Genomic DNA, 16,434 nt, shown 5'->3' on the forward strand with positions numbered 1-16,434 from the left:
ACGGAATTTTGCATGGTTTTTCGTGTTTCGTTCCCACCTTCTGCATGACCCCCCTTAAATCTCCGGTTATGGAATGTTATCCAGAGTTTGCCCGCGCTTCCAAATTCTTTTAATCAGAATTCGGCCAAATGACCTTTTCGGCCACACAACATTCGGCCAAACGGCATTCAGTCAAATGGCCGGACACCAAATTCTCCTAGTCACTCTCCTTTTTAAACTTCTTTGCAACATTGTACTCCATTGAGGTAATAGACTGAATCCATTTAGGTAATGAATCCATTTAGGGAGCATTCATAAATTACGTCACGCTCATAGAGATATGGGGGTTATGGAAAGTGTGACAAGCAATGAATTAGGTACACGAAAAACCCGTACGAAGGGGGGGGGGGGGGAGGAGAAGTCCCAAATTTGCGTGACGTACTAAATGGATGCTTCCTTTGGTAAAAAATACATTTAGGCAGTCCTGACTCGTTATCAAAATGGAAGTTTGGGTGTATATTTATTCTCACAAAGCCGCCTTTAAGTCTCAGTGCCTTGTTCTGCCTACGGGAATTTCTTCCCACCTGTAATTCTTTACGATATTGCATGTTTCAATAATCTCTACATATGTACTTTTTTTTTCGCAAGAAACACTTCTGTTGATATTTCATTATTTATTATGTACATTTCTATTTATTTTCACTGAAATTTACATTAAAGAATTTCTTGTATAGAATGCTGAATGCGAACTTCATAGTGAGAGTAAGCTGTAAATTTATAAACTGGTGTAAAAATGTGTACGATAGGACTCCTTTATAAATTATATTATGGAACATTTTTCAACTGTGTAGGTATTGAAATACCCAGTGTTACTATTCGCCAGCTATCCGTAGTACAAGTTATTATTTTAGGTAATTTACTCTTTGTGTCAGGGCTTATTAATACCATATTCTACAGTCATTTTCACCTGCTAAACACCCGCGGTACAGACGAGTGACCTACTATTCTAGGCTCATCTTTATGAGTAACTGTTAAGCGGTGATACCATCCTTACATGTTCCTTTTTCATCTTGAGCTGGTAGATGGCGAGGCTGTTGCTTAATTCCCTCTACAACCTCTACAGTAGAGTTTTGGTTTTTTTAGAACAAGGGTGCCATATGACTTTTAGGAAAAGCTAGACGGCTCTTTTGGAAAATCTGTATCCCAAACAACATTTTTTATCAGGGCCCTTCTCGTCGAGTTAATTGGGTTTTTCTAAGCCACTATGATTTTTTTTTTCAGATTTTTAGAACATTATTTTGATAGAGTCGTTATTCGCGATAGTCAAAACATTGCACTTGGAAGTGAATGACCGAACGACGGCAAAGCGCGACGTTTTAAATTATTTGTCATTTTGATTATTAAGCAACAACGAAATGGAGTTAAGTAACACATTGCTTCCCTATAGGCGCTACCCACTTACCGATTCGGCTTTGAAATTAATCCAGTACAGTGTGTGTTGGTGTTTGCCAATAATTGTGACGTGCATCGAATTCAATATTTTAGTTCTTTTGCAAATCATCTTGTGATACGCGGAATCACAATCACTTGTATACGACGTATGTTTGATTAAATTGTGAAAGCGAGCGTTCCTCAATCGAACTGATAGGATGGGATGGTTTACGCTCGCTCGCGAATCCGTTCTTATCGGCGCGTGGTGACGATGACGGTGCTTGTTTGGTAGTGGTTGTTCCATAAATTCGACAGCTGATTGCAAATTTTAAACCGGGCCCCATTCGCAGTAGAACTATGGTGGATTACGGTTCGAGTGGTATGGACACATGTTGAAGAATTAAGTGCAGTGATAATGAGTGTTTTAGGAAAAGTGTTTACGTTGAAACAACCGGAAAGTGATCGTTTGCTAGGACTCGAATCGGCCAGTGAATACCGAGAACGATGGATATCAATACGAGTGATCTACTACATGGGATTCGTGATCTATTTGGCGTTTGGAATTGTTGCAACATCCATGTGGCCGTACTTGAAAAGCGTGAGAAGATTGTTACGTCATTTGAATCATAGTGAACGTGCTAAACCGTTGTCGATTGCAGCTGGATCCGGCGGCAGAGAAAGTGTTCCTGACGTATGTGTTTGCAATACCTTCAGTGCTGCAACTGGTTTTCAGTCCTTTGTTTGGATGGTGGAATAACAGGCTGAAGTCCATAAGGCTACCGATCATGTTCTTCTTGGTGACCTTTGTACTCGGCCATGTGCTTTATGCTACGATTGAACAGATTAATTTTCATGGAAAGCATATGTTGCTTTTATCGCGAGGATTGATCGGAATGTCAACTGTAGCTTGTACGATCTACCGAGCATACATGTCATCTGCCACAACAGTTGCTGAAAGGACCAAAGCTATGTCGTTTCTTTCGTTAGCACAAACAGGTGGTCTATTAGGTGGATCAGCTCTGCAGCCGATCTTTTCCTTACTAGGAGAAAAAGGTTTCATCTTCATTGGATTGTTCAGAGTCAACATGTATACTGGTGTGGCATGGTTCTGTACAGTCCTTGGATGCATCAATCTTGTTTTGATGATGCCGTTCATATTCAAGGACCATCAAATTGCACTGAAAGAAGCCATCAAAGGACTCGACACCAAAACAACAAAAGCAGTTTGGAAATCATCGAAATTGGAATATCTACCTATCAATCTCATGTTGGCATCATTTGCCCTGCTGATGTTCGCCTATACAGCGATTCAAACGTAAGTAATGACACGTGCGGCGCCGCACGAGTTCCGCTCTATCCTTCCGTTAACTTTTCCTAATCGATTTGCTTGGTCCGGGTCACCGTCCAGTTGCTAGGTTGAACTGGAGATATAAATTGTTGCACAGCCCGTTAGTGTCACTATCTTTCTGAATCCTTAGCAAATAGTACAAATAGCCGGCAAGGCAGAGAAACCACTCACATGCACAGCACATCGTTAGGCGCGCAGGCAGACCGCAGCGCTCGGTAAATGAGGGAAGCCGCCTTATCGCCTCTTAAGCGTGGACAGTTGATAGCAATTTTTGCCCGACCCGGCGATTATGATTTGCGATTGTCTATTTACATAAATAATCGGCTCGTCGATAGTTGCGCGGAGATGAGGCTCGCTGCTAGGGATGCCATGGTGGGAGTTTTCCGCGAAAAACTCTCGATGGTTGATCAGTTGTAACAGAAGAAATAGGGCATCGACAACATTATTCAAATTGATTATTTTGAACGATTACTTTTGAAGCATGAAGATTTCAAGCAAATTTATGTTTCGTGGAAGATTTGCTGAGTTTGAACTGAATCAGTTGACACGAATGCACTGCTAGTGTAATGTGACGATAGTAAAAAAAATCAAACTGGATCATATGAAAAAATTTAGCCTTTTTAATATGACACATTCTACCGAGATGTTACAGCGTTTTGACGCCTTTTTGATTAGATTTTTCACTATAACTCGTAAATTCGACGAAATAACAAAAGTTTCATAAACAAATAAAAAAATGCATACATAAATCAAAAGTTTCCATAAATAATTGATTTTTGAGCAATTAAAAACGTCAAAAATGCAATGAATAAATCAATTGTTGCAATAAAAAAAGCCATTTTCCCCACCAAAAAACTTCGAATTTTCCATGTAAATTCGATTTTTCCATAATAAATTAGAAAATTCACAATAAAAAGAATATCGAAAAGGCAATAAAAAATAAAAAAAATACAATACAATAAAAAATGACGAAATTACACACGAAAAACAAATGCAAATGACAGTGAAATGCTGAATCGCACTTATATAAATGAAACGACTAAAAAGTCTGCGTAACTATGATTGCAATTTACCGAGCAATTGCTTGCCGTCCGAACTCGCTATCGCTCGTCGGACTAAAAAAGGGATGACATCTGTGTTTGCATTACACCGGGCAAATTATTGGATCTGTGGTTTGCCTAGAACCGAAACGATGCAGTTGCGGTGCATCGGATATCGGAAACTTCGGCGGACTTCTGCCGCCTCAGTTCCTCAATCCTCTATGCGGCTTCGCCGCATGGTCTATATATTTTTTTGGCTGAAAATGCATTTACGTTTATTGATCATTTTTTGATATTTATTGATATTATATTTTTTGTTTATTGCACTTACGATATTTTTTTTATTGAGAATTTTTCAATTTATTATGGAAAAATCGAATTTATTTATGGAAAAATGGCTTTTTTTATTGCAACAGTTGAATTATTCATTGCATTTTTGACGTTTTTAATTGCTCAAAAATCAGTTATTTATGGAAACTTTTGATTTATTTATGCATTTTTTTATTTGTTTATGGAAATTCTGTCATTTAGTACTGCTTACACCCCTGTTTCTTCACTGGGACTTTTGGAATTATTAATGAAAAATGATCACTTTCTTATAAGTCGTTTATATTTTAGCCAAATTCGATCCTTATTTTTTTAGCGTGACGTTACAACGTTGTAACGTCACGCTACTAATTCCCATTTTCAAAAATCTTCATGGGCTCTCTGTCCATACAGACAGTTAGCTTTCTCTGCCGATAACTATTTTGTAATTGTTAGCATTGTTTATCAAGTTACCAGTCCATAATCTATCGTGTGACTGACGGAAAAAGGCGCTGTGTGACCAAGGAAATGAAAGAAATTTCTATTACATAAAGTTCCTATACCTATCGAACCCGTTACCCTTAGAAGAGTCTCGCTGAATACCAGCACGTTTGCCGGTTCGATTATGTGAGACCTTTTACTCCTGCTACTATTCTTAAAAAGAGTAACAAAACTAAAATAAATGAGTAGTAGCGTTATCTACTCGTGCCAGCATCCCTAGCGTTCACACTGCGATTCATTGATGAAGGTTAATTTAAAGTTAATTTGTTTGCATGTCATCACTCTGTTAACAGAGTTGCGACTAACGCCGCCTTCGATAGTCAGCCCTAGTGATGTGTGCACAGTGGGAAATGATATTTCATTCCTTTTTTTTTGTTTATTTGACAATCCAAAAAATACAACAAAATCATGTTATAATTTGATAAATACATTCATTCGATTAACCTGAAGAAAATAGCATTGTTTATTCGCTAAACAACCCAAATTATCTAGTATTGCAACTCCACAATTGAATAAGGCAGCACTTGAGCAACTCAATCACTATGACATAATATCTCAAAATTCTTACATCTTCCAAAATCGTGATCTTCATCTAAATTGTTCAGAAGTCTTATGCCTATTTAGTGATGAAAATCTTTGTTTGGCTTACTCGGGTTTTCCAAAACGATGTAACTTATTAAATAATGAAAGAAATTTAGTGGAACAACACGAGATAAATTCTGCTCTTTGAAGAACATCTGCCGCATTTTTTTTTTTCTTTAATACAAGTCTTAGTTATTCCAGACATGTAACCATTCGAAGTCAATTCAAGTTGTAGTCTAGAGGTCTCACTTCAAATTTTTCAGACTTGTTGAATAGAATGAAATAGTTTGAAAAGTTTTCTTCAAACCATTTAAGAGATAAAAAAATATTCAAATTGAAGAAAATTCCGGCAGAGTGTTACCTAACTTTTGGAAAGATTGTATGAAGAAAAAGCAATTTTGTTTCTTCAAAAAATTAAAACTCGGGAACAGTTTGTTGGATTGGAATGTTGTCTTCGAAGATGTTTCAGGATATTTTAAGGACTTATCGAAAAAAAAAGCTCTGGAAAAAAATCATCGTGCGTCTATGTTAGATGTCATATAGGTAATTCCAATTTAAAAAAAATACTCTTCACTTAAAAAAATGGTCAATTAGCTGTAACTTTTCGAAAAGTGCATCACAATATCTCAAATTTCCACTGTAAGTTGATTAACTAGATGTCTGTGAACGGTCCTAATTTGGGAAAGATCGAGCTATTTACATGATGTTAGAAAGATTGTAGTAAAAGGCATAATTATCCGATAGTAAACTTTAAGCTGTTGTAGGGTAAGTGTACCAATTATGGCTATAGTACCAATTATTCGCAATAGTTGATTTTCACCCTTTAACGATGTAAGTCAACAAGAAAAAAATTGTGAACAACAGACCACGTTCACAAAAGATAGTCGCACTCATTTAAACTCCACATTTTCCTCAAATCATGGTAGAATTAAATCATTTTCCTTAAAATTTCGGCTTCCTTGCACCCTTTTTCGCCATAGTGTACCAGTCATGGCTAACCCCATAAGGAATGCATGCAAATAGTGCGAAAAGGAACCGAAGTTAAAAAATGTATCCATAACTGGTACAGGGTTCCTATCATTGGCACACGCTGTAATCAATACTAAAAGTAGTTTTAGCTCCGTTCCTATATTTTTCCTGTAAAGTATGGAAACTAAGCTGTCTTTTAACTTGTTGATGACATTCGTTGGTCTTCTCGTTATTTTTGTATTAATAGCTTTCCTTAGGTAGTGCCATAATTGGTACACCCACCCTATTTCCGGAAGCAATTGGTATGGACTTTTGAACATTCATGACTCATAAATTGATTTATTTTTAACACGCATCCCACATTTTTTTTTTCAATTTCTCGACGATTATTTAGTTACTTTCTTCAAAACATATTTATTTATACTGAAGTCAATTAAAGGGTATTCAAATGAACGGTAATTACTATCTTGAACTTTGAAACGATGTTGAAGTTTTGGCTGATTTGGTGTAATATTTGAACAATTATCTCATCGCAATATTTTTTCCGTGTTAGCTATTTTAAGTTGTGTCTAAAGTTTTCAAAAATTCATCATATTAGTCATTAACGTTCAAACTTTTAATGCGTTCGATCCATAGAATGCGGGTATATAACAGAATAAAGTTGACATAATTACCAAATTATGCCTTTTAGCAGTATTTCAGGCATTTTGTTAGAATCTTGTCAACTTAATGGCCTGTATTTCTCAAATTTGGACGATAGATAGACAACTAGCTTATAAGCTTAAAGTGAATACTTTAGATTTTTTTTTATGCCTTTTACGAAATTTACAGCAGAAATTTGGCAAAAAAACAACCAAAAAATCCGTTTTTCTAAGCATCCTGAAAGAAAATTTACTTTGAACTTTGAAACGAGTGAAGATATCGAAATTATGTGCACATTTTTTGCCCATTTTAGGTTCTAAAACCACCGGTTTTAGTGGAATAGCATATTTTTTTTGTCGAAACAAATTTCATGTTTTTTCGCCCCATACAATTTTTGACAACTTTAGGGCCCTTGAGGGACCACTTAGCCTTGAGAAACAGACTACTCACTTTGGTGTGGAAAGTCACTTTGGTGACTTTGGTGAGATAAGTTTTACCCTGATTTGGGTAAAATCCATATTAAACTTTTAAGTGTATTCTAGTTTCAACATCAAATAGTAAATAAAAAGAAAATCGGGTTAAGTACGGTTCCTTTGAATTCCACTAAGAATTTGCATCCTTTGACAGATACGTATTTCGACCTCAACTGTAAGGTCGTCTTCAGTGTCTTGTACTTGACTCGAGTCAAGTACAAGACACTGAAGACGACCTTACAGTTGAGGTCGAAATACGTATCTGTCAAAGGATGCAAATTCTTAGTGGAATTCAAAGGAACCGTACTTAACCCGATTTTCTTTTTATTTACAGATATTCCCCTAACAAGCCCAGGTTAATCATCATCATCAAATAGTAGTTGGTTCCGGTATTACTATTACCAAAGTTTCAAAATAGTGTGCTACGGTTAGTGAAATTTACCGTAAAGGGCCCATATAGCCGAGGCGGTAAACGCACGGGTATTCAGCATGACCATGCTGAGGGTGACGGGTTCGATTCCCGGTCGGTCCAGGATCTTTTCGTAAAGGAAATTTCCTTGACTTCCTTGGGCATAGAGTATCTTCGTGCCTGCCACACGATATACGCATGCAAAATGGTCATTGGCAGAGGAAGCTCTCGTTAATAACTGTGGAAGTGCTCATAGAACACTAAGCTGAGAAGCAGGCTTTGTCCCAGTGAGGACGTTACGCCAAGAACGTCCTCTCCTCAGGTTAGCGAAATTCGACAAACACTCAGCCATTGCATTCCATGAAAAAAATAATAGACTCGAAAACAAAAGCGCTCCGATATTGCTCAAATTATCTTGTATAAGGTGGTCCAAAATACGATATTTCTCATTTTTTTTAAATTTTCGAACCGTCATAAGTCCAATGGACTTATTTCCAATATTTTTTCGCGAATTTAAAGATTATTAGTTGCAGTTTAAAAATAAATATAGCAAAACGAAATTAGTTATCTTTAATATCAAAAATGGTTGAAATATCTATTTTTATAATTTTCACAATGTTGGACAACAACGACTATTCTTGTTTATTTTTTTATCGAAAGTTTAACATGGCATATCAAACAATTAGATATGTTCTTCAAGTCGTTTTTGAGCTGCATTGTTTTTGAAAATTTCAAGTTTTGTGACCAAATGATGGTGACATTTTAAAAATGCGTTTCTGAGATTCTTCAAGGAATTCCTTGGACTCTGTCTTGGATTCCTCCAGAAGCTCCTTCGAGGATTCCCTCAGGATGAATTTTCCAAGATTGACATGAAATTGCTTCTGGAATTTATCCAAGAGTTCCTTCAAAAATTCATTCTTCTGGGAATTTCAACCGTGATTTCTTCCGGAATTTGCTCCTTCCTTTCAAATCTTCTTCAAGAGTCTTTTGGGATTTTTCAAGGAGTTTCTTCTAAGATTCCTCCATTGAAAATACCGAGATTTCTCGAAGAATTCCTTGCGGGATACTTCCAGGATTTTTTTCCTGGTTTCCTCAGAGAATTCCTTCTGTAATTCCTCAAGGAGTTCCTTCGCAGATGTTGCCAAGTGTTATCATACCTTTGGTACTTCTTCAATGAATCATACCTCTAAGACGATCAGATTGAGAATGATTTTATTGATCAAAGAAACTTAGCAGCTAACTTACAAAATCGACTGCTAGAACTCCTTCCGGAATTTCTTAAGGATCGCATTCCGGCGTTCCTCCTCCATTCCCCTTAATTGTTTTGTGGTACATATTTCCAGCAATTTTGTATAAATTCCTCAAGATATTCGTTCTGGATTTCCTTCAAAAGTTCCTTCTGAGATTACATTTATCCAGGATTTCCTTCTGGGAATTCTGGTAAAAGTACTTCTGAAGACATTCCCTTAAGAAACCTATATAGAAATCTCAAAAGGAATTCCTGGAGGTATCACAAAAATAATACTTGGATGATTCCTGGTACTTCTGTATGCATGCCAGATGGAACCTCTTTAGGAATTTCAGAAAAAAAACTCCTGGAAGAATCATAGAGGCAACTTCTGAAGGAATCCTGGATAGACGCCTGGGAAAGTATCAATTAAATCACTCATATAAAATCACGTTGGAGTTTGCCAGAGTCATTCCGGAATTTCCCCGGAATCTCAAGAAACTCCTTGAAAATCCCAGAAGGCTCTTGCAGAAATAGTAAAACGATGGAGTGAATTCCGGAAGGAGCTTCTGGAGAAATACCGAAAGAAATCATGGTTGAAATTCCCAGAAAGAGGAATCTTTGAAGGTATAGTATTGGGTAAATCTCAGAAGCAACAATATGTTTTCTTAAATAATAATTTCTTAAATAATAATAATAACAATTGGTTCAATAGTTATGACGATTCGAACCATGTTTTCAAAATGGCCACCCTAATGGTGAAACAAAATTTTACGGGCCTGAGTATTTGTCAAGTAGCCCAGGACGGTTTAATGTTTAACAATTTTTTCTTCAAATTTTATTTTTTATCGATTTTTAAAACAAGCAAAAAGATATTTATTGAGATTTCTTATATCAAAAATTTATTCAACGTACAAGCTCCAATGAAAAAACTCCACATATTTTTTTTCCTACATCGAACTTTATTTAAGTTACAGTAATAAAAAAAACAAGACAAAAATTTGAACCTTGTTAAATGATATTTGAAAAATCGCTTATACCTTCTGAGATATAATTGATCTTTTTTGATATAAAAGTAAAACAGTAAAAATATCTCGAATAACAATTGATAAGGTACCAAACATTTTGCTTAGTTTTTGTTTTTGACTCGCTGTAACTTAAGTATTAAATATACTTTTTTCATTGAAACTTGTGCGTAGATCCTTTTAATTTTAACAAGAATATTTTTTTTGTTTGATAAAATAGAAATTGAAGAAAAAATAGCAAGAAGCCTTTGATTACAGTGGGCTGCTTGGCAAATGTTGAGTCTCAAAATCAGCTTTCTACAAAAAAATAATAAAAAAACGAAAGATGACGTTTTTCGAAAATTAAAATCATGTTATATCTAACATACATTCATGATGAATATAATCCTCAGTCAATTGTTTTTCTAAGTGTTTCAAATATCATCAATCAACTTTAAAGACATTATTTTAAACCAATAACCCATTTTCGTGTTATAGTTTTTTGAAGTAGGAAATAAGATTATTTTTTCATACACCCTTCTCAAATGTTCAGTGAGGAAAAATAGTTATGCATCAATGCAAAAGTAAAATCAAATGATTAATTTAATGATGCACGATAAACAGCGCATGAACAAAATATCATTCAAATTGGAAAAGATCGAGTCAAAAATGGTATATTTTTTTCTGTGTTTTTGATAGGAAACGCTCTATAGATGGCTCCGTCGAATTGTTGAAAAACATGCTACATTGATCACATCATCAAAGTGAATCCAGATCAAGTAGACTCAGTGTACCAGTTACGGTACACTGTGTAGTGTACAGTACCTCAAATTCGCTATCAACTATTTTCAACCTTAAATGATGCAAATCAACAAGAAAAAACCCGGATTAATTCACCTAGTGGTGATAGTGCCTTTCTCGTCGAATATGTACCTATGATCTTTCCGTCGACGTAAGCATTCTGAATCCTGAAGCAGAATTTTATCCAAGCCATCAACGAGTTGAGAAACTTATTGGTGGCATATATTCCCGACGTTATGTTCAATGTATAGGCAGAGCTGAAAAATATATATATTAGTTGACTGCGTGACCACCTTTACTATTACTGGAGGCCGATCAATACCTAGACGATAATAACAAGCTAAAATATACATAATTTATTTCACAATCAAAAATCACTTTACAGTCTTCGATAAACTTTTTCCTGCACACTTTACTGGTTCATGAAATTTGATTAGAAAAATGGAAGCAAGTGAAATTTTTCATAATGAATCCAATTCAAATTTGAACCATATCACAGAACGCGAGGAGCAACCAGTTGAATCAAAATTTTGCGCAGTAATTTTAGACGCAAAAGGGGATTGAAAAATTTTGTTTGAGGTTGATGCAAATTAATTTCAATTTTCCCACACCTCAGGAATTTGAAAAGGTGTGATTTGATGAGCCTGCTTCAGTTTTGTCAAGATTTTGTTCTCTTATCTCTTGTTCTCTTGTCCAAGATCACAAAGTGATCTGTGATAGTAAATGAAGTCAACCTTCTTCATGCATTAGCTGACGCTCACCCCGCTGCCGTAGTGAGTAGAATGGGGTCACAATGATCCCAATCAAGATCCCAATGCATTTTGCAATATTTTTTAGCTCTGTTTTGCTGTTGAACATAACATCGGAATATGTACCAACAATAAGTTTTCCAAATCGATGTTGGCTTTATTAAAATTGTTGCTTTTCTATATAAAGGACTCTGGAACGTTTTGGCTAACGTCGACGGAAAGATCACTAGGTGAATTAATCCGGGTTTTTAAATTTTATTTTCAACAGCCATCGTTTAGCATACTTTATACGAATGCGAAAATGCTTTCACTTTCAGTTAATAAATGAGAAAGTGTTCATAAAACGACGTTTAGCCCAAAGGGGTACTCTGCCCTGGTATAACGATATCAGAAAGAAGAAAAGACCTTGTTTCTTTTATTATCTGTAGTATGCGATTCATGAAACAACAAACTCACTCGATGAGTAATCAATTTCAGTGATAATTAAGTACTAGGGTGCCTGTACCAGTTATCGCACTACCTAAGGAAAACTACTTCTACAAAAATAAGAAGAAGACCGACAAATGTCGTCGATATGTCAAATGATAGATTTGTTTTCATACTTTACAAGAAAAATATACAATCTGAGCCAAACCCACTTTTACTATTTATTACGGCGTGTGCCAATGATAGGAACCCTGTACCAGTTATGGACATACTTTTTAATTTCGGTTCCACTTCGCACTATTTACATGCATTCCTTATGGGATTTGCCATAACTGGTACACTATGGCGAAATAGGGTGCAAGGAAGCCTAAATTTTAAGGAAAATTATTTATTTCTATCATAATTTGAGCAAAATGTGAAATTTGAATGAGTACAATCATCTTTTATGAGCGTGATCTATTGTTCACATATTTTTTCTTGATGATTTGCATCGTTAAAGGTTGAAAATCAACTATGGCGAATTTGAGGTACTATAGCCATAACTGGTACACTGAGCCTATACAGTAGTCTTCATATGCTCACGGGCTAGAAGAAGACAAACAACCCTACCGGACCTTGAAGCTGGGCTCATTTCAAATTCAAAAACAACCGGCAATGCAATTTAGTTGCTTCGTAATCACGCGTGGCTGACGTTTCCAGATTTGTTTTCGTTTCATATCGCAAATTATCATGATAAATATAACCAGTTCACACACAGTAAGTAAGTTCAAAGGGTTTCGATTAGAAGCTGGTGGCTAAGTAATACCCCGTCCGTTCCAAATTTAGAATCCCCATCGGAAAAGGCACAAACCCGTCCCACTCTGGCCCATGTCTCAAAATCAAGTTTATGAATAAGTTAAGCAAAGACATCGATCCGCCTTCCTCCCCATGCCGTTGTTGTTTGCCCGATAACTTTAAAAGCCCAACCATTACAAACTCTAATGGAGGCTTGTCACGGCACCACCGCACTGTTCATATTGTCTGTCGCATCGCAACCAATTGTGTCCCCAAGTTGTTCGGTTCGGTTCCAGTGTGCTCGATACGCCGTTCGCGCGATTACATCGATGATTGGCTTTACAATTTGTAGACCTTGATGATTTATTCTTCGATCGCTCGCACTGACTGTTCAAACCTACCGCCGCGGACCGCGAACGGATGCTTTCTCGGGCCGCGCGTGCATATTTCGGAAGTTTTCGCGACGACCAGGACCGAGAGACCGACCGGTTCGTTCGTTGTTGGTGGCTGACGCGTGCAGGTCGGGAGACTTTTCGGGTTTGACTAACAAAGCTAATATAATGTTGTAGGTAGTTCCGCTTAAATGTTTTAAATTTCTCTCGTTTGTCGCCACCGGCCACTTGTTGGTGTTGACTTCGATTCAGCGGCCCCATATAGATGATTTAAATAGTATCGGGGCGCATGAGCTTACCTTCCCCTTAGGGGGATGGGTTGGGAGAGGACGACGACGTCACTATTATATTTGATAAAGACACCCTCGTTCGATGAGTTTGCGATCAGTTTCGAATCGGCACTCGAGCGGGTAACAAAGCGGCTGACCGTCCTCGTCGTTCACCGTTGGCGGGGCTTTTTTGAGTAGGTCGCTTCGGGATTAGTTTGTTTGTCGAGATTCAGGAGGTATTAGGGTAGGTCTTGTTGCAAAACAGGATGGCGCGATTCAAGCAGTGGATTTCGTTGAAGCAACCGGACAAACAACGAGTTTTGGGGTTGGAAACGGAAGCGGAGTATCGTGCACGTTGGATTTCGATTCGCGTACTGTATTTCACGGGGTTCGTGATGTTTTTGGCCTTCGGAATCGTTGCGACCGGAGTTTGGCCCTACCTTAAATCCGTAATGATTTGTGTGAATGTAGTGATTGAAGAATTGTTGTATCTGATAAATTGATTTCGGTTACAGCTGGATCCATCGGCGAATAAAGTATTCCTGGCCTATATATTCGCCGTGCCTCCGGTGGGCCAAATATTTTTCAGTCCATTTTTCGGATGGTGGACAAACAAGCTGTCCTCAGTTCGAGAGCCGCTCGTAATCCTGGTTGCAGTATTCATCATTGGAAATATATTATATTCCGTCACGGAAGAATTTCAAGATCATCGAAGGTACATACTTCTGGTGGCGAGAGGACTGGTCGGTGTCGGGACATCCGCCGTCACAATCTGCCGAGCTTACATTTCATCTGCAACACGAGTGTCCGAAAGGACCAAAACCATCTCCTACATGGCACTAGCTCAAAGCATCGGGTTGATGATAGGACCCACGTTTCAGTCGGTATTTTCCGGATTGGGAGAGCAAGGATTCTCAGTATTCGGCTGGTTCCGAATCAACATGTACTCGTCAGCCGGTTGGATCTGCGTAATATTAGGAGTGTTCAACATTTTCTTCCTGCTGCCGTTCATCTTCAAGGACAGCCCAATTGCCGTTAAAGAAGCTATGAAAAGTCAAGGGGCGACCAATGCGAAGGAAACGTGGAAATCGATGCAGCTGCCATATTTTTCCATCACCGTGACAGTAGTTGCGTTTTCATTGCTGATGTTCTTATATGTGGCGTTCCAAGCGTAAGTCGTTTGCAGCAATAGTGTAATTTGTGCTAGATGAATTGCCGGTGATACCGAGTGGCGGATATGAGAATCAATTTGAATGACGACACCATTCAAACATATTTCTGTAATTGATATATTTGCCGGGGTAGCGTGTTGTTTCGCTGTATGATATGTGATATAAATTGATATGCGGCAGATGAGTTTGCTCTGACGAGTCATGTGAATGGCAAACAATATAACGCTAAATTCAACACTTTCTCATAAACGTGATGCGGTACAAATCAGGTCAGTGTCAAAGCTGACGCAAACAAGATATTCACTCGTATATTTCAAGTGATGAAATTAGATGATTTGGAATCGTACGTGAATACTAAGTGTTCTTGGCTAGGGTGGGTCGTTAGAATGGTCCAATCTAGGACTTATTTGCAATTTCGAATCTTTCCTCCAAAATTGAATGTTTTAATGCTCAATATGAACCTTGAGTTTTCTCGGCGTTCTATGAGTTTGTTTAGTGATTAACGAACCCTAAATTCGAGTGATACCTAATGTAAATAAAAAAAAACTAGCAAGGTATATTTAACAACCTGCTTTCACACTGGATTTTAATCTAACTTTCAAAATATTTTCATAGTTTCGCCAAACATATCAAAACAGAAAATTTATACATTTTTATATAAATTTATGATAACTTTTGTAGTTATGTTTTATATTATAGTTATTGTTGAGTTTAATTGTCCGAACCATTTTTACCAGCCGTTTTTTATGCAAAAAGGGCCGGATGTACGGATGTGGTTGCCGGATCCTTAATGTTGAGGAGACCCTTTTTCTAGATGATATTTTTTGCGAGAAATGAAAAAAAAAATCATTGTGTGTATAAATTCAGCCGGATTTCATGACGCAGTCCATAGACGCGTTAAAAAAAGTGATAAATAAATCAGTGTTGGACAAAATATTTAACAAAACCACCAACCATTTTTCATACAAAATGGCCAGGTTTGACGATATCGCCGCACCTCGATATAACGTAACTGCATTTTTATTTTCGTTACGTTTTATCGAAGCTAACATTTTTTTCCGAATTTCGTTTCAAAAGTATATTTTGAAAAGAAAAATACTCTAAAGATCACCCAACAATAGTTTTCAACCTTTCTCATGTATTTTTTTTTTCATCATTGCATTTTATATATTTTTAAAACATACATAAATCAAATTCACAGCATGCCTATTTGTATCTAACTATTCAAAATCCCCCCTTCTAGCACAAACGATGAATTCAAATTTCACTAAATTTCTACTAGGATTCCTCCAGTCATTCCTGCTATGATCCCTCTAAAAAGCTCTAATATTTCAATTGTTTCTGTTTAAGCACAGTTGTGCTGTTGAACGGTAACAGTTTTGCATATTTTTTGTTCTGTTTGTTTTGACTTTGTTTTATGTGATGTAAACTGTTTCAATAATTCAGCCATTACTTATACTTGTATATGTGTGCAAACAAGTTTTTGTTTACATTGCCTGTGAGGTTTATCACTACAAGGTAAACAAAAAATGCACAAAAACAGTGAAAAATGAAAATGTTTTATACAGTAGTCCACGTGATTATTCCGAGAATTTCTTTGGAAATTCTACCAGAAATAACTCCATGGATATCTAACGGAATTTCTCTAGGCATTCTTCAATGAATTCTACTAGGATTTTCCCAGGGATTTCTTCAAGAGTTCTTCTGGGGGTTTGTCCAGTGATTTCTCAAGAAATTTCTCCAGGGGTTAAACAAAGCATTTTTCTAGCGATTTTCTGCAGGGTTTCCTCAAGGCTTAGTGGAATTTTCCGTAACTGGCGTTCTCACATGAAATCGAATAGCTTCCACTGCTGCCTACTGTTGTTTGGTGTTTAAAAGCAAAGACCTATATAACATTTCTTACACAACTTTGATACCTGTCGAAATTTCTGCTTCCAGG

General features: G+C 36.9%; 1 protein-coding gene across 4 annotated transcripts in view; it reads left to right on the forward strand.

Annotated features, from left to right (window-relative positions):
• Window positions 1–16,434, forward strand: part of LOC109621448 (major facilitator superfamily domain-containing protein 8) — a 41,353-nt gene that overhangs the window by 19,468 nt on the left and 5,451 nt on the right. Inside the window, exons 1-2 of one of the 4 annotated variants that reach the window (XM_062856509.1) lie at window positions 1,301–2,008; window positions 2,070–2,725. The exons of 2 other annotated variants lie outside the window; for them this stretch is intronic. In XM_062856509.1, coding sequence (XP_062712493.1) covers window positions 1,826–2,008; window positions 2,070–2,725 — 839 coding nt within the window. In that variant the 5' untranslated portion in view covers window positions 1,301–1,825. Of the gene's footprint in view, window positions 1–1,300; window positions 2,009–2,069; window positions 2,726–12,773; window positions 13,773–13,838; window positions 14,495–16,434 lie in introns of those variants that run through there. One more of the 4 variants, XM_020075468.3, reaches the window with a different exon arrangement.

Source organism: Aedes albopictus, chromosome 3, assembly GCF_035046485.1.
Source record: "Aedes albopictus strain Foshan chromosome 3, AalbF5, whole genome shotgun sequence".
Classification (NCBI taxonomy): domain Eukaryota; kingdom Metazoa; phylum Arthropoda; class Insecta; order Diptera; family Culicidae; genus Aedes; species Aedes albopictus.